Source organism: Ambystoma mexicanum, chromosome 6q (genome assembly GCF_040938575.1).
Source record: "Ambystoma mexicanum isolate Mex_15411 chromosome 6q, UKY_AmexF1_1, whole genome shotgun sequence".
NCBI lineage: Eukaryota > Metazoa > Chordata > Amphibia > Caudata > Ambystomatidae > Ambystoma > Ambystoma mexicanum.
In genome coordinates, this window is record NC_090937.1 from 199728877 (window position 1) to 199755404 (window position 26528).

A 26528-nucleotide genomic window follows, 5' to 3' on the forward strand; every position below is an offset into this window, starting at 1 on the left:
CTATCTCTGTCTTTGGCTGGGGCCTCCCTATGGAGCAGCCACCCTGCCAGTCTGAAAGTTGAGGAGAACCATCTCCGGTTCTGGAAGCACCTCAAGACCTTCCTCTTTGCTTCTGTCTTCGCCCCCCCTCTCCCCTGCTGATCTGTTCTCTCTCGGCACTGTGCACCTGGCCTACCCTCTGTCTTCCGGGCCCAGGTACCTGCTCACCCTGCCACCCTCCCGCACTGCCTCCGGGCCACCCCTTGCACTGGGGTCTGTATCCGTACCCATATAGTCCCCACCACCCCTTGTTTCTCTTCCTCGACTTATCAGACGTACCCTGTCTGCTGCCTTAAACTCAGCACTTGCCACTTGCTGGCTGCACTACCACCACCATCTGTTGCCTTATTTATTTATTAATACTTATCTGTTTCTCCTTTGCACCGCACTTTCCACTTCTCCCCCCTCCCATGCACTTTTCCCCTCTCCCATGCACTTGCGCGTTCTCAATGACACTGGGCCTAGTAAGATTGCTGTTTTGTTCTCCACTGTTCCCCTCCTTTGCCTTGTCGCGCTCTGATACACTTGTATACGAGCGCAATATAAATAAAATATCAATATCAATACTTTCTTTTGTGAGGCTTCACCATAACGGGCTGGGTTACATTTAGCTTCTTTGGCCTTCAAGCACACAGGGTGTTGTAATGCACACCTTTCGAAGCCAGCTATTGCACCAATAGCGGGAAATAAGCCGAAACTGCACTAGACGACATGAAGACAAGGCAGCTTGAAGGTTACCTGCCCATTGTCACCTCTGCACCACAATATGTGGTATTATCGTAGGGTAAGGTGGAGTATAAATAGTTTAAGCCACCACAGGTCACAAACCAGAGCCAAAGCAAGGAGGCACAAAGGAAGCGGCTCACATATATGGCACAGAGCAAGTTTGTCAAGCCGCACTGCAAAGCAGCCCCTTCCGACAGACCAACATTAAGCAAACTGTAAAATGAATGCTGTGCAGAAGGAAGCACAAGAACTTCTTACCATCCCCGCCTCCACTGCAGGGCTACAGTAGGCAGCAGGGCCAACAACGGTTCTTTACCGCCTTGTTCTGTACTCACAAGAGTTCAACACTCTTGCAGCTCTGGGGCAGAGTTACCTCCTCCTGGAACCACTGTGCCCGACCTTGTGCACCAGTATGGTCACCTCTGCCACGACCACAGCTCTCAGCACTCCCAACGCTCAGTGCCAGCGTAACACTTCCAGCTCCCAGCTGATGGGGTCACTCTCGCTTTACAGTTTCCGCCCACTAACACGCACACCACTTGATGGATGACAGAAACATAGGAAGAACCTCTAAGCATCAGTGGGATTAGCAGTACCGAGCTGTGTCAAGCCACACCTCCTGTGACCAATGTGAGGCCCATTCCGACACGTACAGAGCTCAGCATCCTCAAGCTTAGGTTTTATTCCTGCAACATTCCAGGATACTAAATTGAGCGACACAAGGGTGATTTCTGAAGAGAGGAACATGGTGAAGATCACAGTCCATAGGAAGGCAAGGACATGCTGGAGAAGACTGGTCGCAACCAGGCTGAAAGTCCACATCTGGAGACCCTGTATTGGAGAAGATAACCAGGGTGTGTGTTGAACTACTCCCAAACCCAGAACCAATTAGAAGCCAAATGCCAACCACCAGCAACCATGAGGTTAAAAGGGAGACGAAGTTAACAGGTAAGAGAGGGAGTTGGCAGGAAGGTGAAATAATATTGGCTGCCTGGCAACAACCCTAATAAGTGGGGACAAATACCCATTGCTTCTGTTGTGAATTTGGAGAGATAGCCAAGATCCAGGCGGTGGGCAGTGTGATGATTCACTAGGTGCTGTCAATTCTTCCTAGGAGGGAGAACTTTCCTATGAGGATAGGGAGGTGCGTCTGCCACCCAATATTCCCCCCAGGGGTGGTTCAATGTGGGAGGACCTCATGGGGAGGAACTCTACTCCTGGGGACAAGGACGACCACCTGGGGTATGGCCTGGTAAACACCATTGCACCAACACATACTCTAGCTCCTCTTTCCTCTGCTGACTCTCTTTAGACAGTAGACCCATGTATTATCTTAATACAGAAAACCAAAGTGTGACCACAAGTACCACGACCAAGAAGAACATAGGAATCATGAAGATCACTAATTATAGTAGTACCGGTACGAGGTGGCCCTTCAGAGGCATGAGGATTGGGGCCAAGAGAGAGAAAAAGGACTTACACAATGGGACGAATGAGACATTGCTACATTGTATAAAAACTGACAGTGGACTAAGTAATGTGTCAATCCCAGCTGGGATAGGATGGGAGTGTGTAGCTTGTCCGAGAAGGGAGTTTCGCCCCTACACTCAATCCAAGGTAACGGGTGGTGCGGGAGACCCGGAAGGGACGTGGTGGTGCAAATAAAGCAGTCTAAGGCTAACTCCACTCAACCCCTTGGTAAGAACAGTGTCTAGGGGACTCTGATAGGCCCAACTTGTAGCACAGCTCCTCTTCCTCATCCCAGTGGCCATAGGAATAAGACCTTTGACCACTATGGAAGGGTCAATGACCCCTACCATCAAGAATACTGCATCACAGGAATTCTTCCTTGTCCCAGTGGCCATACCAATACGCCAATTGACCACCAGGGAAGGGTCGGAGACCCCTACCATCAGGAATACTGCATCCGAGGAATTTTTCCTCGTCCCAGTGGCCATACCAATAAGCCCACTGACCACCAGGGACTGGTCAAAGACCCCCTAACAAGTCGAAATAAGAAACAGAGGGGACCATCCTCCTCGTAGTGGCAGGCATAAGCCCACTACTCAAAAGAGAAGGGTCAAGAACCCCAACATTAAGGGAAGTGAAGTGTACAAAGTGTGCATCCAAGGAAAGCTTCCTCACCTCAGTGACAAACACAAAACCACTAACCATCAGAGAAGGGTCAGGTCAGGGACTCCAACAATAAAGGACTAAGTCATGGAGAAAATGTTCCTCAATTCAGTGGGGAGGCGAAGCCCGCTGAACGTAATAGAAGGATTTGGGACCCCGATAAAGGAAGTGTGAAAAGGGTCTGAAACCCAGACAAAAAGAATACCAATAAGAAAGAGTGGAAGTTTGCCTACACTTGGAAAGAATGGCAAACTCTATTGAATGACTGTGTAACATACAGGTGACTCGGAATACATCAGAGGAAGAGAGCTATTCCCTCTGGCCCTCTGAAAGGACGCAGAACTCCATATCCAATCAAGGAGAAGGGAGTCATTCTCCTGAATCAGGATCTATTTACTTCACATGAACTTTTGTGGAATAAGAAATCGATGCCAGGGGCCAGAAAAACTCTCGGCATCCACCAGGAGAAAGGAGTCATTCCCCTGGTGGGAGAATGTTTGTGTTATTCGATATCCTTAGTTGTATGATATATGTTATGATATGATGTGGCATTTAGAACGCGCCTGTACACAAATGTTTCTAGACGCGACAAGACAAGGAATGGGAAACAAAGGCAGGTCAAAATAACAATCTTATTAGGCCTTGTGTACTTCTGATCGTGCAAGTGTGGGGAAGAGGAGAGGGGAGAAATGCAGAGGGGAAGGTGGAAGTGTAGTTCACTCACAAGTGCATCCAGCGGGCGGCTCATATGTGCAGAGAAGGGACTGTAGGTTTGCATTTACAGACCCTTAAGTTTTGGGGAGCCCGGAGGCAGTGCAAGGGCAACTGGACATGCAGCAGCCTGGGCCCGAGTTCAGAGGGTGGCCAGGTGACCAGTGCATGGAGCAGTCAGGTGCATCAGCAGGGGAGAGTAAGAGAGAAAGCAGAAGCGAAAAGGAAGGTCTTGAGTTGCTTCCGGAACCGGAGGTGGTCCTGCTCCAGTTTGAGAGAGGCAAGGAGGCTGTTCCAGAGGGAGGCCCCAGTCGAGGAGATAGATCTGCCCCCAACTCTCTGCTTGGAGAACCGTCTGACCCTCAGCGAGTTGGAGGTGAATGAGCAGAGAGCTTGTGAAGGAAGAAGTTGTTTTGGAAAAGAAAGTTGGAGGTAGTGGGGTCTCAGGCCCCAGAAAGTCTTGTGGACGATGCAGAGGATCTTGAAGTTGATCCTTGTAGCCACAGGGAGATAGTGAAGAGATTTCAGAGCTGGACCGTTACGACCCCTGGGCTTGAGGCCAAGGACATGTCTTGCAGTCCTGTTCTGGATAGGTTGTAAAGCTCGAAGACTAGAGGTAGAAAGATTTAGAAAGAGGCTGCTACAATAGTCCAGCCTATAGAGGACAAGGGCTCTGGAGACAATGACCTTCTGGGGGAAAGTGAGAAAAGGAAGAATACCTCTGAGGTGGTGCAGCTGATTGACTTCTTAGAGACGTCAGTGGAGTCGAAGATGACACCAAGGTTCTTAGCCTCACAGGAAGGAGCAGGAAGTGGGCCCTGAGTGGGCAGCCAGAGAGAAAGAGGAATGGAGGGAGCAGGTGTCCCAATGAGGAGGATCTCAGTCTTATTGGCATTAAGGCAGAGATCATTGTCTGCACACCATTCCTGAATTGCAGCCAGACAGTCTGGCATCAGAGAAGAAGCAGAGGTGGCTGAGGGGAGCCTGAAAGAGAACTGAGTGCCATCTGCATAACATTGAAAATTGGAGCAGAAAATAGCAATGCAGTGATCAAGAGGTTCCAGGTAGTGGTTGAAGAGCCAAGGAGAGCGGTTAGACCCGTGGGGAACACCACAAGTAGAGAGACAGAAGAGAGGAAAGGCCCTAGTTGGACCTGAGAGGGTCAGTCAGTGAGAAAGGAGGTCAACCAGGCAGGGCCTGATCAGTAATACCAAGGTTGTCGCAAAGGCGATTGAGCAGGATGTTATGGTTGACTATGTCAAAAGCAGAGGATAGATTGAGGAGAATGAGGACAGAAGGGAGATTAGAGTCAAGATTGGAGAGCAAATCTTCACAGGTGTTCAGGAGAGCCGTTCCTGTGCTTCTGGCAGCTCTGAAGCCAGACTGGTGGTCATGGAGGCAACTAACAGATTTATTACGTAGGTTAAGTTGGGAGATGGCCAGCTTTTCCAAGAGTTTGCCCAGGAAAGGAGTGATGGAGATCGGGCGATAGTTAGCCGGAGAGGAAGGATCGGCCGCAGGCTTCTTTAGAAGGGGGTGCACAAGAGAGTGCTTAAGGGGAGGGGAAAATTCCAATGGCAAAGGAGTGATTGTAGAAATTGGCCAAGGCTGGAACAAGGGTGTCGATGTGGTCCTTGATGGTTCTGGAAGAGGAGGGGAGAACCTGATTTGAAGAGACTTTCATAGATCGGACTTGTCTAGAAACATCGTCAGGGGTGAACAGGGGAAGGAGGAGAAAGGAGGAGGAGAGACGGCCTCAGACGGGCCATGAGTGGTGGAGGAGGAAGAGGAGGTAGAGGAAGAGAGGGTGGACAGGATTTCCTGAGTTTTTGTAGTGAAATGAGAGGCCAAGGCCATGCAGAGGGCCTGGGAGGGAACAGGAGAGGTAGAAACAGTAGCAGGATTGGCCAGCACCTTGCCAATTTTGAAAAGATTGTCCGAGTTGTTAGATGCTGCAGAGATGCTGGCTTGGATGTAGGCTCTCTTCTTAAAGAGGACAGAGAGTCTGTACTGCCTATGGAGCAGGTGGCATGCCAGTTTGTCCGGTGGTGTGCCCGATGCCCTCCACTTCCTCTCCGCCACCCTACACTTGCGTTGAAGTGTGGCGAGGTCGGTATCGTACCAAGTGTTGCACTTTGACTTGGGTTTCGAGCGGATCCTCATGACAGGGGCAAGGACATCCAGAGTGTTAGAGATAGAGAGATGAAGGTTAGAGTGGGTTTTGTTCGGGTGTGAGTCAGCCAAAGGTGCAGGAGGGGGAGCGAAAGTAGCGGCAAAAGCCTCAACTTTCATACTCTTCATGGGTCGGAAGACAGAGAAGGTAGGTGGTAGTACTGAAGTCTGCTTGGCCTGTGGGGAAGAAAGAGAGAGGTGGGAAGAAAGGACAAAGTGATCACTCCAAGAGAGAGGAGTGGTTAGAGGGTTAGAGAAGGGGAGTTCTGATGAGATCAGAACATCCAGGGTGTGCCCTGCAGAGTGAGTCTGGCCAGAGTGAAGAATAGAGAGAGAGGACTACACTTGTAGCGTGTAAGGGCTGGCGATAGGTTTGTACACAGGACGGTGACGGTTAGTTTGCTGGACATTCTGAAAATTCCTTCAGTTTTGGTTGAGGCAGGGAAACCCCCTCATAGTATTAGGACCAGATAGTTTTTTACTTTAACATATCTGTAAATATTTGTGAAAAAATGTCACCCCTGTTTCAGCCTCTTTCTCCTGCACCCTTACAGAGGCTGTTAGGAATCTTGAAAGGAGGCATGTACTCTGAATCCTGAACAAAGTCAAGGTCCACAAAGGACCTGTTGTAAATCTTGAGAGGACGCCAATGCCCAGGAGGAACCTGTTGTGAATCATAAATAAGCCCACGATCCAAGAGGGGCCTTACGTTCAAATAGAGACAATTAACGTCTATGAGGGACCTACAGAATGCCTCAGAAAGCAAGAGCTGGAAAAAGCCTGGAAGTGATTATGTTGGGACTGAAGGAATACTAGATAGAAGTTAGAAGAAAGAGATAGAATTGGAGAGACTGGGCAACAAGTAACTGCTACAAGAACCTTCCCAGAAGACTACTTCTGTTGTGTTGCATTACAATATGGGTGGACTTTGAAAAATAGGTTCAAGAACTTATTCTTTGGACCCATCTTTGGAATATTTTTTGCTGTTAGCATAGGTTAGCCAGGAGACTAAAATATTTATTAAAGTTAGGTGTTTTAACTTTTAGCTTGCCCGATCAGGGAGAAGCAATGACTTACAGGACTTTATACTTTGAGACAGGAACACCTGAGTTGTCAGAAACCTGGAAGGAAAGCCACTTTGTGTTGAGAGATGGTGTGCTCTGTTTACTTTAGACAAAACCCGTTTGGTTATAGTTCTTTTCTTTTCCTAGTATCTTTAGGCATTTATCCGACCCTTTGTCACTACTAGTTAAAACCAGGTTTAACCATAGTCAAGTGTGCCATTGATCAGTCTTACCACAAACCCCATTAATGTATTATCTTCTGAATTTTATAAACACTGCAACTGCTTGCACGGTTTTCATAACCAACTTCGTCATAGTCATTTCAACCTCTTGAAATGTAAAATGTGGTGGCAATGATAAGACGTTATCATCAGATACTGTCCCCAGCTAACTTTTACCATCATGCTTGTTAATGCCAAAAGGTGAAGCACTGGTTGGTTCAGATATTCAATCATCACTATTCATTGAGAATAAGAAAGTAAACCTGCATGAACACTGCCAGACATTCTTTTTTTTGTTTAAATTTATTTATTCAATGGTCATATATCAAGCAGTTATTCACAATCATACATCTACGTGTATAACATTTCTGCTGGTAAAGAACAACGTTTTCAAGTGGGTGTTGTCTAGAACTTCAGTGCTATCAATGTCAGAGTTATTTTTTTTAGGGCGATATGTTAAGGGTACAGATAGAACAAACATTTCTTCACGTTCATTAACATAGGTCAATTCATGCAGCCAGTCCTCAAGGCTGGGTGCATTCTTGGACTTCCAACATTTTAATATACATTTTTTTGCAACAGCACATGCAATGTTAAACAATCTACTTGTAGTCTCAGGGGTCTTTCCGATATCCCCAAACAAGTATTTTATTGGAGCAAGTGAAGATGGAACATTTACTATATCCTCTATAGCCTCAGAGACCTTGCCCCAAAATATCTCGATCCGGAGGCACGACCAATACATGTGAAGGGCGTCCGCTTGTGGGCTCCCACATTTCAAGCACTCGCCCGTGCAATCTGACATGACTTTAGCCATTTTGGCGCTGGTGTAATGTAGTTGGTTCAAAACCTTAAATTGGATCAGCCGCAAGCCAGCATTTAGAGACACCGACTTAGTTATTTGACAGTATTTGCTCCACTTGTCTTCCCCAATTGTAGTGCCCACTTGTCTTTCCCATGTTTCTTTAATGGAATTGTGGGAGGGAACGTGAGATTGTATTAGCTTGTAGAATCTGGACACTCTGTTTTTTGTGCCATCATTGGACAGCATGGCACTTATACAGTCATGTGTCTCCGGCTCTGTCGAAAACGATGACCACCTCCCACGGAATTCGGCTTGCATCCGGTGGTATTGCAGTAATCTCAATTGGCTTCCCCCCAGAGTATCGACAAATTCATTTTGAGTTACAAACTTCCCCTCAGGGTAAATGTCACCCATTTTCAATTGTTCTGAGGGGTCCCAAGACTTCTGTAGCGTCTTTACAAACGTAGGGGAAATGCCCAGAAAACACCACAATAGGGTCTTGCGGTTATAGGGTTCCTTCACCCCAATCTTCCAGAAAATTCTCATCCATGCATTGACCGTTGTACTTACTGGGTCAAAGGCACAGGAGTGTTTGGCCCTCATTACGAGTCTGGCGTAAACCGTGCCGGTAAAACCAGCAGGGAACCGTCCCATAATGATTTACCGGCGCCTAACTTGCCGCAATAACCAGGGCATTACAGCCCCGGCGGTCCGGTAAGTCAGGCGCCGTTAAAATGTTGTTCCCCATTCCCGTGGAGTCCAATAGGTGCCGGTGCTTCCATGAAAGTCTGCTGGCGGGTGCCATTCCGCCCGTCAGGGTCAGACCTGGCGGGCAGAATAGCACCCGCCAGCAGACTCTTAGTTTGCCGGTCCGGAAACAATGGTGCCGGTAGGCTTACCAGCACCGTTGTTTCCAGACCGGCAAACTTGTAATCAGGCCCATTGTGTTTTTGAATATGACCGAGCGAAGGTTCGTGGGGAAGCCCTGTATCTCTCCAGTGGTATGTGTGTAGCAGTGTCCTCAGTGTTGTACCAGTGTCTTACAAATTGGGCATGTGATGTCAGGTAGTATAATTCGAAATTTGGTGCTGCAAGACCCCCATATATGTATGGTTCAGACAATTTTTGCCAATTAATTCATGCTGCTCCGGAACACCAACCGAACGGCGTGGCTAATGATTTGAGCCTGGTAAGAAATGCCCGCCCCGGCCACAAGGGCATTGTGGCCGGGGCTGGCAGACGCAGGGTGTTCAGACCCTTTCACGAGTCTCATTTTGGAGAAATACAGTACATTAACGGTGCGCTCTACAGCATGATATAGCATTCACCTTGTGAAGTTTTATTAATATACGCACATAGAATGCTTATACTGGATATTGATGCACATTTATTGAATTCATTTTCAGAATTTTGTAATATGGGAACCTACAACGCCTTTTAGACAAATATGTCAGCTTTGACTGGCAGGTCACAAGACTGAGGTACTTTTCTGGCATTCATCCACCTGGTACACAAAGGGAGAAATGTGGTACACTGTTAAATGATTGTGTTGTTCTGTTTTTTTGTTCTTTTTATGTTACCCTGCAATCATCCACATTTGGCTGCACATGGGTATGTACATGTTATTTTTGGACTCGCATTATACATTGGAATGTGACTGTAATTTTCTATGATCTAATGCTACATTGTCATGATTTACTGTTCTGCAGAGAGCTCAGCCACGACCAAGGAGTATAACACTCCAAAATGCATTGTCACAGGAGCTCTTCAGTTATTTAGGCTACAGCTGGCCTCCCCTTCTGTTGAAGAATTAAACTACTCATTTGATTTAGCACATTTGAGCATTGGACTGTACTTTGACTACCAACATTTTGGAAATTCTTCTAAAGCTTTTTTTACTCTTGTAATAACCATAGCAACCCCGACAGGGCCATAATTTGTGAGCAACTGATTAGCTGAGTGTTTCATTCAGTTTTTTTCAAGTGAGGCCCCTAGGAAACCATTTGAAGTTCAGACCCGAAACTCTAAACGTGTTATGCACGGAGAATTGTGTGATCTGAGGCAGAGTATTTTGCCTGGCCCAGAACACCAACACCAAACAACCGTAATCAAAAATTGCTACCGTAAATGGCTAAAGGACTGTAAACACTCAATACAAAACACACAATGGCAGCGGTTGATAGGTGTTTTAAGTAGCAGAAGTACAAGGACCATATGGCAGGTATTAACTGCTGCCAAGGGTCCCCCAAATCATCATATTTTAATACTATTGAGGAGGGGGTATGGTTGGACTACATCGGTGGGAAGATGGGGTCCCTACCAACCATCCCTACCCTAGGTGACACCATTAATGGTGAGTGTTGGCCGATAGATACATCAATTGATACCTTATTGGCAACGATTAAAGACCTAAAATTGTCCAGGGCCCCTGGCCCAAACAGACTTGCAAACGTGATTCTCAAAAGCGACCCATCTGTTTGGGCCCCCTACCTGGCAGCATTAATTTGACAGGGTATGCAGTGAGCACAACATTCCGTCCACTTGGTGGAAGTCTGTGCTTCTTCCTGTTCATAAAAAGGGAAAACTACAGACTGTTGTCCATGTTGGACGTGACTGGTAAATTGTTCCCTGGTTTGGTATTGAAGAAACTACAGGCATGGGTAAAAATTGAAAACATTTTGCCCGACTTTCAGATGGGATTCCGGCTTGGCTCCTCCACCTCACACAACATACGTATGCGTGACCATTTGTTCCTGGAGGCTTCACAGAGGGATGCCCCAGTGCTAAATACGTTTGTCGACTTTAGGTCGGCTTTGGCCTAGTAAATAGACCCAGGCTTTGGAACAAACTGACATCTTTGGGATGCACGGGGTGGCTACTGACCATAGTGAAGAAACTGCACGTAGGAACGAGTGCCAGAATCCTTCTGGACAATGATGGAGGCGTGATTACATCAGTCTTGCTCAACAGGGGAGTCAAGCAAGGTTGTGTGCTGTTGTTTAATTTATACATTGCTGACCTACCAGAGAGGATGTTAACTAGCTGAAATTGTCAATTGTGAAATTAACACTGGAAGACAGATTGTGCCGATTGTGTAAGTGCCAAGTGACCACGGAAACATCAAAACACCTGTTTACAGAGTGTACGTCCCTGAGTACTTCCTACATGTGCACATATGAGACCCTTGTCCATCATTACAACTCCATTAAATCTGATTACTTTTGGGACGTATTGTTTGAACTCCCCCTCACTTTCAGCCAATCTTGCACTTTACAGGGTTTACTAAGATGCTTGCTATAAGCACTAAACCATTTTAATCTTTGAGGGTACTCTTAAAGAACTATATTGACTGCCATTTTCTTTTGCTTGACACTGGTAAATCAGCCAAGAAGAATGTATACGACTTGCACATAGCTGTTTCATATAATTGGAGATATCAAATGCCTCCTCTGCAGTCTGTTTGTTCGATATATGTATTTTGGGGGGCGCTATTCGCTGATATTATCATCTTTTATTTTCACCTTACTGTGTGTTAAGTTCGCCCTCCTTCGACTTTTCTTGCACTTTGCGTATTTGCACATACCTGTTTATTTATTGATGTAGACATTGTGATATTGTTGCATTTTATTTTATCCATTGATTTTAAGGTAATGTGACTATTGAAATTGGTGTATGTATCTTAATTCTTAATTTTTCTTTTATTGTTCTTTTGTCTAGTATGTGTAAATGTGTTTCTTTTTATTTTGTAAAAAGTCATTTACTAATTACTATATATATATATATTATTACCTCTCTCCTTTTCCTAATCGCTTATTTTTTCAAGTTTTAAACATACAGCCCCTTGTCCCCCAACCCTACTCTGAACTCCTTACTTTTCGTCTCTGACTTTGCCACTTACTTTATCTCAAACATCCATAATATGCACTGCACTCTTAATTCTGCCCTGCTCTCCCCCCTTATGCGTTTTGGGTTTTCCTATATTCTATATTTTTCCTGTTTTACTCCTCTCTCTGAAGTTGTCCTCTGCTCCAACGTTCGAACCCTTTTGTTGCCCCACTGGATCATCTTCCATTGGACCTTATTGTTCTGTATATTCTGATGTTCTTGCATAGCTACCTTCTCTCTTGAACTTTTTTCTCTCCACTGGTATCTTTCTCCTTTCCTTTAAGCATGCCACAATTCTTAAGGAACCTTCTTTTGTCAGGTCTTTCCTCTTTAACTACTATCGTATTTGTCTTTTTCCTTTCCTCTCTAAACTTCATGAGCTTTTTGTCTACTCTCGACTATCCTGTTCCCAACTCTCTCTTGCATCTATTCCAATACAGATTTCATCATGCCCATTCTAATTAAATGGATTTTCTGAATTTTACTAACTGGCGGGCTTCCTTCTATCATTCCAAACATACCATTCTTCTTATACTTTTAGATTTGTCTGTGACTTTCGAGGCATGAACATTTCTATTCTTTGCTCCTTGTTCTTCCCTTGGTATATCTGGGCCTGCCCTTTCCTGGTTCTCTTTCTATCTCTTAATTAATTTCCTGGGCTGGCGACTCCTCTTGTTCTCCCCCTTTGCAATTTTGTGTACCACAAGACTCTGCCCTTAGCCCTTTATTATGATCTTGCTACACTATTCCTTTCTCCAGCATGGGATCTGGCATGGATTCACATGCTCATGAATATTCCCCGTCGTCAGGCTGGGAAGACCACAGCCAATGACTGCCATCTCCCTAAGCCCCGCCTCAGGCAGCCATCTTCAGATTTTTACCGCACGTTCATGTGTTGGGATCCTCGTGCTATTGCTCTCGAGCTGTAGTGCGTTTTCGCGCTTTTTCATAGGAAAATTCTCTTTTTTCGGTCAAAAGAGCCTCAAGCTCCACCGTTTCTTTATCTGATCAACGGGGACCCGTGTCGGATTCCTCTACGCCCCTCAAGGGTGAAGATTTCGTCGAGCCACGCTTTTGGAGGACTCCAGAAGTTTCTCAGGCCCATCTCGGACATGGCCCAGGAGAAGGGAAGCTCGACGCCCGGAAAGCTGTTCAGGGTCTGCCCTGGATGCCAGCTTCAGAATGTCTTTAAGGAGGACGAACACTCCCTTTGCCTCTACTGCCTGGATGAGGACAAGACGCACGTGGAGAAGGACTGTGCGTTTTGCGGCAATATGTCGGAGCGGACCATGAAGGACCGCCATCTGCGTCTCGCCAACTGGCTGGAAGGGAAGAGCCCGTCAGGCGAGAAGAAGAAGAAGAAGTCTGAGCGGTCTTCTAAGACCTTTGAGGGCGCCCCGGCGACGGGGGCCCAACAGAAGGCCAAGCACTGTGAGTCCGCTGGCACCGGGAGCGCCGAACGGTCGGGCTCTACAGCTGCCAGGCAGGGCGCATCCTCTCCGGCGCCATCAACCACGAGCCAACGCTCTGGCTCGGGTAAGAGGAAGGCCGAGCACCCGGCGAAGCTCCTGGAGAGACCCCGGTCGAGCTCGAAGGCCCCATCGGAGGGGGAGCGAGGCGGTGGCCCTCCCCCCAAGGAAAAGGCGGTGAGCGCACCTAAGGTGGTGAAAGCCTTGACCCACCCTGCCAAGGCCTCTATCGAGACAGTCACGGCGGCCCTGGCTCAGCCTGTGGAGGCTACACCAGTGGAGGCGACTTCGGGGCTCAGAGTCTCCCTGCCACCGCGGAGTGGAGTCCTCTTTCAAGCCCATCGACAGGACCCCCATGAAACCTCCGACGTAGAAGAAAAAGGGGGGGCAGGAGGTCATCGTGGATTCGGCCTCAACCTCTGAAGAGGAGCTGATCGAAGTCTTAAGCCACGGCATTGGTGTGGAAGAAGACCAGCCCGTCGGGAGGGATCCCGACGTAGGAGACGACGAGAACGTCGAGGGTGCCGACGAGGCTCCTGACCGCCCTTCGGAATCCCCTCAACCAGTGCCGCAAGACAACTCGGCGGCCATTTTGTTGGCTATACAGTCCTTATGCTCGGAGATAAGGACGAGATTGCCGTTACCACCAACGGAGGAACCGCTCCCGACGGGGGACCCGGAGCCAGGCCCTTCTGGGAGCCCTCCTCCTAAGAGAAGAAGGATTCATCCTCCACCTCCTTTTCAACCATCGCGCCCTGCTCAGCCCTCCTCCCCGTCCACGACCCGTGGGGATGATACGGGGACGGACACGGCCGCGACGGATACAGACGACAAGGTTTACGACGAGGATCTTCTGTCGTCACCTCCTCCCCAGGCTTCCCTGCCCGACGAGATTGGATCGTTTCATGCGATGATCGCCAAGGCATCCGAGCATTTCCAGCTCTGCCCGGAAGAGAAGAAGAAGGAAGGTTTCCTTTATCAACGGTGCGAGACCAAGAGCAAGACGGTCCTCGCTGTACCTCTACTGGACGATATCTGGGATGAGGGTCTCGCCTTCCTCAAGAACCCATCCACAACGCCTGCGAGAAGGGATCGGTACGAGAAGAAGTACCGGGTCCCGGACGTGGCCCCCTTGTGCCTTCGGGCACAGCCGACCCCGGACTCGGTCGTCTCCGCAGCGGCCAGGAAGAAAGCGGGGGGGGGCTTCGGCCTCTACGTCAACCTCCCCACTGGACGGTGAGGGAAAGAAATTGGACACGATGGGACGCAGAGTCATCTCATTGGCAGCGATTAAGGCTGCCAACGCCTTAGCCATCGTAGCCCGCTACGACAGGGAGTTGTGGTACAAGATCGCCCCCCTGCTGGATGACAAGAGGGCGGAGGCCCTAGAGATATTGCAGGAAGGAGAAGTGGCGTCGGACCACGCCATTACGATAGCGACGGACATCGCTGACACTGGTTTTAGCCAGTTGGGCAACGGCGTGTGCCTTAGACGGCGTGGATGGCTCAAGGCAACGGACTTCCGGCAGGACGTGCAGACCAGAGTTTTGGACATGCCATTCGACGGTAGCAACCTGTTAGGGAAAACAGTGGACGATTCCCTACAAGCCATCAAGACAGACACGGAGACGGCCCGGGCTCTTGGTGTTCTCCAGCAATGACGGCCGCCCTTTCGGAGTGCCGGAGGCAAGCAGGGTGCCTCCAAAGGTTCCGGCGGCGGATATTCCACCTACCGTCAAGCAGCCTGTTCGTCGTCACAGGAAGCCTACAGGGGACGAGGCAAGTCGGGCGGACCCCGCCGTCGTCGCCAGGGAGGACAAGGCGGCAAAGCCCCGTCGAAGCAGAACTGAACCGGCCGTGGGGTCGGGCCCCCACCGAAGCATCCCGGTGGGAGGCCGGCTGGCGAACTTAGTCAGCGTGTGGGAGTCCATCTCCACCGACCGTTGGGTGCTGGACGCCCTGACCCAGGGTCACGCGCTCGAGTTTCTAAAGAAGTGCCCGCGCTTCCCCCCCGTGGCGAGGAAGGAACATCACGTCCCTCAACTTCTCTTGGAGGTAAAGGCGATGCTCAAGAAAGGCGCATTGAGCTCGTCCCAAAGAGGCTTCGGGGCTCCGGAGTTTACTCAAGATACTTCCTCGTGAAGAAGAAGACAGGAGGATGGTGTCCCATCCTGGACCTACGACGACTGAACAAATTCATCAAGGCACAGAAGTTCCGGATGGTCACCCTCTAGCACGTCCTGGGTCAGCTGGAGGAGGGTGATTTCCTGTCGTCGTTGGATTTGGAGGATGCCTACTTCCATATCCCCATCCTAAAGGGACACCGAAAGTTTCTCAGATTCGTGGTCCAAGGGCGTCACTACCAGTTGAGAGCTCTTCCCTTCGGATTGAGGTCGGCACCCAGGGTGTTCAACAAGTGCCTCGCAACGGTGGCGGCGCGGCTGCGCCTGGAGGGGATCCACGTCTACCCCTACCTGGATGACTGGCTCATCCGAGCAAAGACAAAGGAGCTCGCCACGGAGCACACGGCGAGGACTGTCCAACTACTCACGGACCTGGGATTCTCCATAAACTACGCCAAGTCCCACCTGGTGCCCGCGCAAGACGCGCTGTTTCTGGGAGTGAAACTCAACACAGTGGCTCTTCTGGCCTCTCCGTCGGAGGAAAGGACGAGGGCCATCTTGGGCAAGTCCCTCCTCAGAATGATGTCTTCTTGCATTTATCTCATCCGCCTGTGCAGGCTTCGGATGCGCCCGTTACAGGAGTTCCTGGACGCTCGCTGGATCCAGACGACGGGCAGCTTTGAGGACAGGATCACACTCGACGAGAGCTTCCGACGAGCGATCCGGTGGTGGGGCACCCGCGCGCATCTGACGGCGGGCATGGACTTCCAGACCCCGGGCCACCAGAAGACAGTGACCACGGATGCCTCCCTGGAAGGGTGGGGAGCGCACACCGTAAATCTGCACGCGAGGGGCCTTTGGCTGCCGACGGAGAAGTCCCTCCATATCAACGTCCTGGAACTCCGTGCAGTGTTTTGGGCCCTCAGGTCCTTTCTTCGGTCCCTCAAGGGCAAGGTGGTGAGGATCTTCACCGACAACACCACCACCATGTTCTACATCAGGAAGCAGGGCGGTACCAGATCCCCAGCCCTGTCCAAGGAGGCGCAGGATCTGTGGCCCATGGGAAATTTCTGGTGCCATTTCATCTGGCAGGAATAAAAAACGCCATCGCCGATTCGCTCAGCAGAGAGCTGCGGTCGTGCCACGAGTGGGAACTATGACAGGATCTAGTGGACCGCCTCTTCCGACGGTGGGGCACACCCCAGATCGATCTGTTTGCGACGGCGACGAACTCCAAGTGTCGGAGGTTCGCCGGCAGGTTTCCCCAGCCGAGGAGCATAGGCGATGCTTTCTCGTTCCCCTGGGAGGGCCTGTTCCTATATGCTTTCCCTCCATTGCCGCTGCTGATCCGGCTCATCAACCAGCTCAAGAGGTCACGGTGCAGAATGATCCTCGTCGCACCTGCGTGGACGAGGCAGTTATGGTTCCCAGACCTTCTGGACTTGTCAGCGTCCCCGTCAATCAAGCTGCCAGTGGATGCGTATCTTCTCTCCAAGGAAGGAGGCGCCATCCTCCATCACGACCCGAAGTTGCTGAACTTGCAGGCCTGGCTCCTGCAGCGTTAGAGTTTGGAGGTTACGACATACCGGCCGACTGCAGAGAGGTCCTTGCAAAGGCCAGGGCGTCCTCAACTCTTAAATGCTACGGACACAAATGGAAGAGGTTCTCTGTCTGGTGCCACGCACAGAAGATTAACCCTCTACGAATTACGGCTCCTCAAGTACTGCCGTACCTGCTGACGCTGGCCAAGGCTGGACTGGCGCACGCTTCCATCAAGATTAATCTTGCTGCGATCTCCCGATACACCAGAACCACGGGACGGAGTCTTTGTGGTCTCATCGTCTGGTGAAAGAATTCATGAAGGGACTGTTCAGATCGTTCCCGCCGGTGAAGGCTCCGGCCCCGGCGTGGGAGCACAACGTGGTGCTGACCAAGCTCATGGGACCTCCGTTCGAGCCTCTGCACTCAGCTCCGTTGAAGTTCTTGTCGTGGAAAACAGCGTTTCTTGTGGCCATCACCTCCGCACGACAGGTGGGAGAGATCCAGGCCCTTTCCTGCAAGCCTCCGTACTTGACTTTTCACGACACGAGGGTAGTGCTCAGGACGCACCCCTCCTTCATGCCCAAGGTGCCGTCGGACTTCCACCTCAACAAACCCTTGGTGTTGCCTGTTTTCTTCCCGTCGCCTTCGTCGCCGGCTGAAAGGACTTTGCACTCACTGGATGTGGCTAAAGCGCTGAAGTTCTACGTGGACCGCACGAAGAGTTTTCGGAAGACGTCACAACTTTTTGTGAACTTTGGACCTGTCAATCAGGAGAAGGCTCTCTCCAAGGCTTCCATTTCCAGATGGCTCTCCGGCTGTATCATGTACTGTCATCGGTTGGCAAACGGACCGCTGCCTGGCCGTCCGAGAGCCCATTCCACCAGAGCGATTGCAGCTACCACAGCGTTCCTATTTGGTGTGCCCTTGCTGGACATTTGCAGGGCTGCTATGTGGAGGTCGAAGCACACCTTCACGAAATTCTACTGCGTCGACCGGGATTCCAGAGAGGAGTCCAGGGTCGGCCAAGCAGTGCTGCGCAACCTGTTCGCCTAAGGTGAGCCTGGTGAGGAGGTAAGAATTGCTTAATGTTGAGTTTTGGATGTAATGCTTAATGTTGAGCCTTGCCACCTCCCGTGGTTGTGCATGTGTGTACTGCTATGTATTCTTTTATTCATTAGCATGTGAATCCATGCCAGACCCCATGCTGGAGAAGGAACAAGTTACTTACCTGTAACTGTTGTTCTCCAGCATGGGTCTGGCATGGATTCACATGCGAACCCTCCCGCCTACCCCTCTGCGGTTCTTCACTTGGTCATACTGCCACTTCACGTGCTACCAAATCTGAAGATGGCTGCAAGAGGCGGGGCTTAGGGAGATGGCAGTCATTGGCTGTGGTCAGTATGACGCAGAGATCAGTGATTGGTTACTACTACGAAAGACAGATCAGAAACGAAACTGATACTGATTTTTCTTTACCAAGGATTCCCAGTCTGACGACGGGGAATATTCATGAGCATGTGAATCCATGCCAGACCCATGCTGGAGAACAACAGTTACAGGTAAGTAACTTGTTCCTTCTCTTCTATTACTCTTTCTTATGACCCAAATTGTGACGTTTATGCTAACGATTCTGAAATCTTCTTCTCTTGTTCTCTACCTTTTCTGATCACCTTCACTCTTTTCTTTCAGACTGTCTTTCCGCCGTTAGGTTTTGGATGTTGACCTACTCTCGGCATCTCACCCCTTCTAAACCTGAGAATCATTTTTTCGTGACCCTTTCCTCACGACTGTCCATACCCTCCCTCTATTGATTTTTCACCTACTCTCTTTCCTTCTCATCTACCCAGAATCTTGGCATCATCATCTTTACTTACTTTCAGCTTTATATCATTTGTCCTTTGCTTACCTTCTCTGCAACCAATACTCGTACTCTCACACTTATTTTTTCATGACTTGACAACTGTTCCTCGCTCCTTTTGAATACGTTTCATTCTTTTTTTTAACTCAGCTCTTTGTCTTCTCGGCTTGCTTCCTCCTCACTCTCTTTTTTCTCCTTCACTTAATGCTCTCCGTTGGCTTTCTTTCCCTGCATGTCTTCCGTTTTTCTGCTTATTTTATGTGTTTAAATGTCTGCATGTCCTTGCACCTCTCACTTTCCTTCCTCGTTTCCATGTATTCTTCTACCTGCACTGTTAGTTCTTTCCCTCTTGTCCGATTGGATTACCTACATCATTCTTGAGGTCAGTGCCACCTTTGTTCATTTTCTCTTCTTCCCCCTTGACAGAGGAACAGGAATGCTCACCTTTTAGCCATTCTCCACCCAAAAAATGTTGCAATATGTTGATGCCTTTATTTGTCACACATTGTCTTGTTAACATTTTATATATTTTTGCCATATCACACATTGTGGAAACTGCTTTATGAAGTCAAATAGCAAAATGAATACATTAAATAAAAAAGAGTTTGATAATGGTTTGCTCCTACTGCCTTGTGCACAACCTAGCATACCCCATAAATGCCAATGAATCTATCAATAAACACAAGGTGCCAAGCGCAAGCACTCATGTTATGCATGCAACACAGTATTTTACTGTTGCATGCTCACAGATTTGTGTAAGGAAGAGGGGGAGCAATTAGATGGGGTTGTAACACACCTCTACAGTGCATGCACTAAGGAGGAGTGCCCTGAACTCAGCCACCCCAGGATCAGTACTTTTACAGTGGATATCACAATAACCATAGAGCAGGACACAGATTAGCTGAAATGTCTCATTCCTTTGTGACACCTCCATAAGGTGGTGGTGTGCATGTCTGCTTTGTTCTCTGCACAAGCAAACTAATGGTTGATTTGAACCTTCTGACAAATATTTCACCTGATATTGCGGCATATTTTGTTGTTTTTCCTATTGATACTTATACTATGGAAATCTTGTGTTGCGTACACTGAGGTAAGCCCTTTGATGTCACATACTCTCTGGTGTTTAAGTGCCATGGAAATGGGCACCCTGGCTATTATTTGTCCTTTCATTTTATAGTGGATGTGGGATATTTATTCCCTTACACACAGGTTGGTGGTTTGTGATTTACCTCTAATTTTTATGATGTTCAGTATAATCTTCTGTACCACACCTAGCAGCAAATATGTGACTATTGTCCCTTACATCATGTCTCCTTGTGATTTCAAGCATATTGCAAACACCCTTAAGCCACTGACACAAGAGGCTACTGTGCATACAACATATGCAGAGAAGTCCACTGTACATACCCTGCATGGATGTTTGTAATTGGAAGAAGGGACAACTTTAGAAAACAGACCTTTTTCAAAACTGAGAAAAGCAATACTTTTTCATCAAGCCCTTTTTGTTCTTTACCAGTTGATGGTTGTTTTCTTTTAATACGTTTTCAGGATGGTAATTAAATACTATTTTCATTGGAACCACTACAACCCATTTTTTAAAATGTGTTTTTATTGTGTTGTAGTTCATTATGAAGGTTTCACAAATGACAAAACCAATACAAAATATCAAGGAAAAACGATAGAAATACAGATTATTTCTTCAAATAGAAAAAATTCAAGATAAAAGAAGAAAATAACACATATACAAAATTGATGAAAATCAAAAAACATTCAGCTCTAAATCATGTCTCAAAAGACAGACAACCTTCAAAACCACATTTAAAATATGAAAACACTTTACCCCTACTTAGTCTCAACATCTGGTCGCTTAACAAGGGCTACAATGAGAGATCAGTATCATGGCACCAGTCCTGACACGGGGCTATGGGGTGGACGAGATACTCATAACAAAACATAATACAACCTCTGGTTTCACAAATGAAGCAAATAAGAATGGATTACTAGCAACCCTGATTGCATCCCTGTTTTGGCACTGGAACACTAAGTAAAAGAGTTTTGACTCCATAATTGTTCCACAAATGATGATCTTGCTTAATTCCTAGTTTTATTTCACAAGTCTCTGTGCACCAAAAGGTGCATGTGTAACAAGAGGCACTTATTACAAACCTTTTCAGTCATTTTCTAGCACATCATTTGTGAAACTACTGAAGTTGGCTTTTGAAACATGAAACAGGTATGTAATGTTTTCTAGTGATTTTGGAACAAGAACAATAGAAAATTCACGTATTTCTCTACATCCTTCTCAAATTGACCTCCCCTCCTTCTTTCTCTTTTCTGTCTGCTTTCAGAGGATGATGAGGCAGCTGCTGAGCTGAGTCGAGAACAAAACGAGAAAACCATTCGGAGCACACAGACAGCCCTGCGGAACTTTCGGGAATTTATCATCTCTAAATATCCCAACGAGCTCAGAGAAATTTATGTAATTCCGTGTAAAGAACTTGATGCCTATTTAGCTTCCTTCTTTGTGGATGCAAGACAGAAGGATGGTTCTGAATATGAGCCTAACAGTTTGGCCAACTATCAGTGTGGTCTTGAACGGTACCTGAAAGAACATAGGTATGGCTACAGTATAACTAGAGATAAAGAGTTCAAGCGATCTCAAGATGCCCTGAAACAGAAGCAGGTTGAACTCCGATGTAAAGGTAAAGGAAACAAGCCACACAAGTCCATGAAGCTTACATTTGCTGATGAGCTCATCTTACGTAAGCGGGGCTTGCTGAGCCGATACAATCCAGAAGGGTTGCTGAACCTCGTCTGGCTCAATAACACAAAAGCCTTTGGACACTGCACCGGTTTTCATGGGTCAACACTCAAATGGGGGGACGTCAGGCTTCGATTATTGGAGACTGGGCTTGAGTATTTAGAGTGGATGGGCCAGGAAAGCCCAGATTCCAAAATCAAGAGAACAGGCACAGAATGCAGAGTGTATGCCACCCCACATGCACCTCAGACCTGTCCGGTCCAAGACTACAAAGAATATGCCCAGCGACGCCCCCCGGCAATGCGTTATGAGGATGCACCTTTTTATCTGTCTATAAAACCTGTAGTGAATTTGGCTGCGCTACACTGGTACAATTGCCAGGCCTTGGGTAAAAACAAGCTTGCCAAGATGGTCAAGACAATGTGTGAGAAAGGCAACATCCCAGGCAGAAAGACCAACTTCAGTGTGTACCAGAGCTGCAGTACTCTCTCTGAAGCTCAAAGTAATCAACTGGTGCTGATATGCAACAATTTGAGCCAACAAGCAGCTCAGTCAATGGCAAGTCACTCGGGTCCTGGGAATTTCATAGTTTCTGCCTCCTATGACTCTTCTTCAGACACTACTTGAAAACATATTGAACAATATATATGTTAAGGGATAGTTCCTACCTGGTCCTACACATCAGCTGTGACATTATGTTCTGTCTCCTGTGTGAATTCACTTTATAAAAGTTATAAATATATAATATATTTTTTTCTTTTTTTACAAATGAGTTGATAGTGATAGTTTAGATTGAAACTAATTTAGCTATTTATATGGTAGTGTAGAGAAGACTCTTTTAATTCTGAGATATCAACTGAAACCTTTACAAAACAAATATACTCCTCAGGCAACTGAAAGTAGGCAGGATAGACACTTTTTGTTTTTAAAATATTTGTTTGTGCAATATTTGAGGAGTTTAGGGGCTCAGATTTCTTTTGAAATGTTTTTAATGTGGAACTTGCTCGTCTGGATGTGTAATACATTGGTTATTGGAAAGTCTCACTCTAAAATGAGTTTGAATTCTGCACACTACAAGACTGAGGCATGCTGGTGGATCAGAGCACATGCAGTTGAATTATTTAAAGCTGTTTTCTTTTACCTCATTGTTCCCTTATTTTTTGCATAGATGAAGCAAAGTGTTGGACTAAGGAAGAGGACAGTTTCTTTATAATTTGCTCTTAGAAGCGGTATGACACAGATTGTCAATATTGTTCGGTTGCTTTTAACAATATGCAAATGGTGTAAAGACTGTTGTATGATGTACTCTTATTTGTTAGTCAGACAGTGCTCATCTAAGTTGTGTATTCATTGTGAAACATAAGTTTAACTTTTAAATTGTAACATCCTCATTGGCATGCAAACTGTAAAATAGTGCTATAGTCTGTTGCGTGGAGTTAATTTCAGAACTAAATCAGATCATATAATGTATGTTTATCGTTCCAAATTTGGATCATGAATAATGGTATGGCAACATATTTTTTCATATAATCTTTATTAGCCAAATACAAAATAATACTTTCTGCCTAGGTAAATCACAGCATGATATGGCTGGTGGATCTGTTTAATATAATGTAATGTGGTCTCATGAAGCACATCTTCTGCAATTTTGGTGACCTTTTAGCTATAAATAGAATAGTTTATTCACTGTGTGCTTTATGAGCCTATTAAAAATCGAAGCAGAGTTCTGTTACATCACAAGTCTTATGGACTTATATCTGCGTTGACATCACCAGACTCAAAAATTACTTTCTGTTGAGTCCATTGGTTGTTTGCTGGTTACAGAACCCTTAAAACAACATTGAATTGCAACAACATACTACTGTCGTAAAAACCCTTGTACATTTCATCTAATTCGCAAAAAGGGCACATTTAAACCCAAGATTCATAGGGCCTCATTACACGGATGGCGGAGAACCATGGCGCTATTAGCGCCATGGTTCATGCCGGTAAAATACTGCCTTGGCGGAAAGGGGAATTACCGCCCCATTCCAAGGTTGGCGGGGCGGTAATTCCCCATTCCACCATTGCCCTTCCCCATTCCCATTTTTGCCCCATAGGGCTCTATGGGAATGGGGAAGGCGCTAATTACGGTACCGTAATTAGCTCCCTGGGTCCCTTTGCGGGTTGGTTTTTAACGCCTGCAAAAAGCATGCGTTAAATCCCCCAACCCGCAAAGGGACCTCGTAGTAAGGCGGTAAGGATTTACCGGTACCTGTATTTTACCGGTACCGTTAAATCCTTACCGCCATCCGTGTAATGAGGCCCATAGTCTGAAATGAAGTAGCCTGTAACAAAGTAACTCACTACATGTTAGACATAAAAAATTACATTTTACCAAAAAGATGTATATACTTTTTTTTTCTAACTCTGCAAAATATTGTTTCACCTCATATCACTTCCTAATACTAATAATAGAAAAATTGCATTTATGAAGTGCCTCGTGCCGGCATACATTGCCTTCTAAGCCCTGTAATAATTCACTTTCGCACCTCACCTCCAACATTTACTCCTGGAATGTTCAGGTGTAACTTACATGTATTGGCAAACGTTTCATGTGCATCTTTGAAGTTTTTTTAATGCACGTAAAATTAGACTTTTGTGGTCGTGTAACTCTTCCCCATTCAGTAACCCCCTTTGACGCCCTCATGGGCTGGTTTTGGAGTCCTTTTTGTGAATTTGCAGTAACTTACTTGTTTGTAAATTTCAGCTTTTTCCAAAAGTAAATCAACTTAGCCCTGAAAAAAGATTTGTGAATCTCTATATAATTCACACTCCAAAGCACATATTACTCAGTGTATCTCCATAGCTACCCTATATTTAAAAATGAATTCTATTTTTTAATAATGGTCAGGAAACGTATGTTGTCTGTTCAAACAAAATATTTAAAATGTAAACTATACTTTATTATATATTAAAGTTGATTTACAATTGATTTTAAAACCCTTTTGAATTTTAGAAAAGTTTGTTTTATTTTGTACTTAAAAACCCACCATGATGTAATCGCCACTTATCCTGGCATTCAATTATGTTAATTTCCTAACTCCAGCCGTAGCCTTAGTGGTTGGAGATGGATAAGCCCATTATATGGAGATATTTATAATGAGAATTGTCTATGTCAACATTTATGTATGGGGAAAAAATACTTGCACACTTTTTTATGTGAAACGTAAGGTATGGATGAGGAGAATACTGGTTCTCACTTCATTCTGTACTTTTCTGATGTGACAGATTCTATTCAGAATGAAGCCAAACTCACCCCCTTTCCATTTTAGCATGAGCGTCCCCATCTTCGACAAATGAGTTATTTTGCTGTCTAATAATAATCCATTTTTAACACATTCTCCAACAATTATGTACTCTTCCCAGCTAAACATTTCTTACCCGTCCATGTTTAGTGGTCTCCTCCCAAACCTCTGATTGCTTACTTGATTCTTTTCAGAAATCAAATCTTTGACCCATAATTCTTATCATATGGTTTTATCTCCAGCCGGCTTTAACAAATTAATACCCCCCACTTTTCTCCAACTTCACACAAACCCTCTTGCCTTCTGTAATGTGTTAGTTTTTCTTCATGTCCTGTAGGTCTGAACTACCCCTCCATGCAACTCTTGCATCCTACAAGGATGTGAGAGTATATGTTCCTTCTTCTGCTGCTGCGGAAGTTACCTTTTTGATTAATGTATGTAAGTTGCACCTTCAGTTGTTCATTTCCTATTCCAAGAAATAACATCAGTAAATTAGGAAGTGGGCGGCCTTACAATGATTTCCTATGTAATTCCGAATTAACTTTTGCTTGCCCTTGGCACTCAAGAGGTTAATGAGTGCACTTGCTACAATGAAGCAAAAATGATTAATGATATTCTTTGATCATCCATTTCTTGTCAAAGTTATAATTGTCTGACTTAAGATTAAATTACTCTTTTTGGTCAGTGATCTATTTTTATTGTCATTTAACATCATTGAGTTCTTCCTATAGCCCGACCTCCATCAGCATTCAATACTGAAATGTGTTCTTTCTACAGACAGCATCTATGAATCTTTCTCCATTGGAAACCCTACCAGGGGAAACATTTGTTCTTAAAAGTAGGTCCGTAACATGAATAGTGCATGTTCATGAATACAAAATCTGTTCTATCAATAAGATGGGTGACTGGCTGTTTTTACACTCCGAAAAGAGCCAACAACAGTCCACTTTGTGTACTTTATGCTGTGGAATCACAGACTTGTCATTTGTTTTCTTATGTTTCGCGTCTAACGAAAAACAATAGACTGCGGCTGACGGCACAAAAGGTAATAAACTGCCCTGCCCCACTTACTGCAAGCCAAATGGGTCTGCTCTGTACACTTATGAAAAGGGATATGTTAATGTTCACAATGCACTAGATGTTTGCAACATTGGCCCTTCCCCTAGCCCAGCTTGATGAGAGACAAGTGCAGAGATAATCACAGAGAGCCTAACTGAAAAACAGAACCAACCACAAAGGAGGGTTAGGGCGGGCATGAGTAAACAAGCTGAAGGTCACACATAGGCAGCCACAAAACCAAGTTGGAAGGGAAATGGTAAACTGTTATTAACAAATCATTCATTTCTTATCGAGGTCATAATTGACTGATTTAAAATTAAACTGCTCTTTTTGGCCAGTCATCTATTTTAATTGTGAATTAAACATTGATGGAGTGAGTATGGCAGGTTGTGACAAAGTCTGATCCCTGACTCTGTCCTAAATTCTGGAGGGTACTCTCCAGCCAAAGAAAGATACGGAAGCCATGGGAACCCTGAAGGTGGTACAGGGTCGGAGCTGCAGAGCTCCCCCCTCCACTCTGCCACTGGCTCTGTCCTGATGTAGGAGATGTAGTGCTAAAGCCAAAAGGCTCAGAGTCTGAGGGTATAGTCCTCCTGTTAAAACCCTATCCCCAATCCATACATGCTCTGGGGAAGGTGATAAGATCACAAGGGTAGGAAATACCTCTATCCCA

The 26528-nt window shown here is 46.4% G+C and overlaps 1 protein-coding gene across 4 annotated transcripts in view; it reads left to right on the forward strand.

The window, feature by feature from the left end:
• Window positions 1-26528, forward strand: part of KIAA1958 (KIAA1958 ortholog) — a 962448-nt gene that overhangs the window by 767573 nt on the left and 168347 nt on the right. For 2 of the 4 annotated variants that reach the window (XM_069630636.1, XM_069630635.1), the window contains one exon: window positions 21097-25484. The exons of 1 other annotated variant lie outside the window; for it this stretch is intronic. In XM_069630636.1, coding sequence (XP_069486737.1) covers window positions 21097-22136 — 1040 coding nt within the window. In that variant the 3' untranslated portion in view covers window positions 22137-25484. Of the gene's footprint in view, window positions 1-21096; window positions 25485-26528 lie in introns of those variants that run through there. One more of the 4 variants, XM_069630639.1, reaches the window with a different exon arrangement.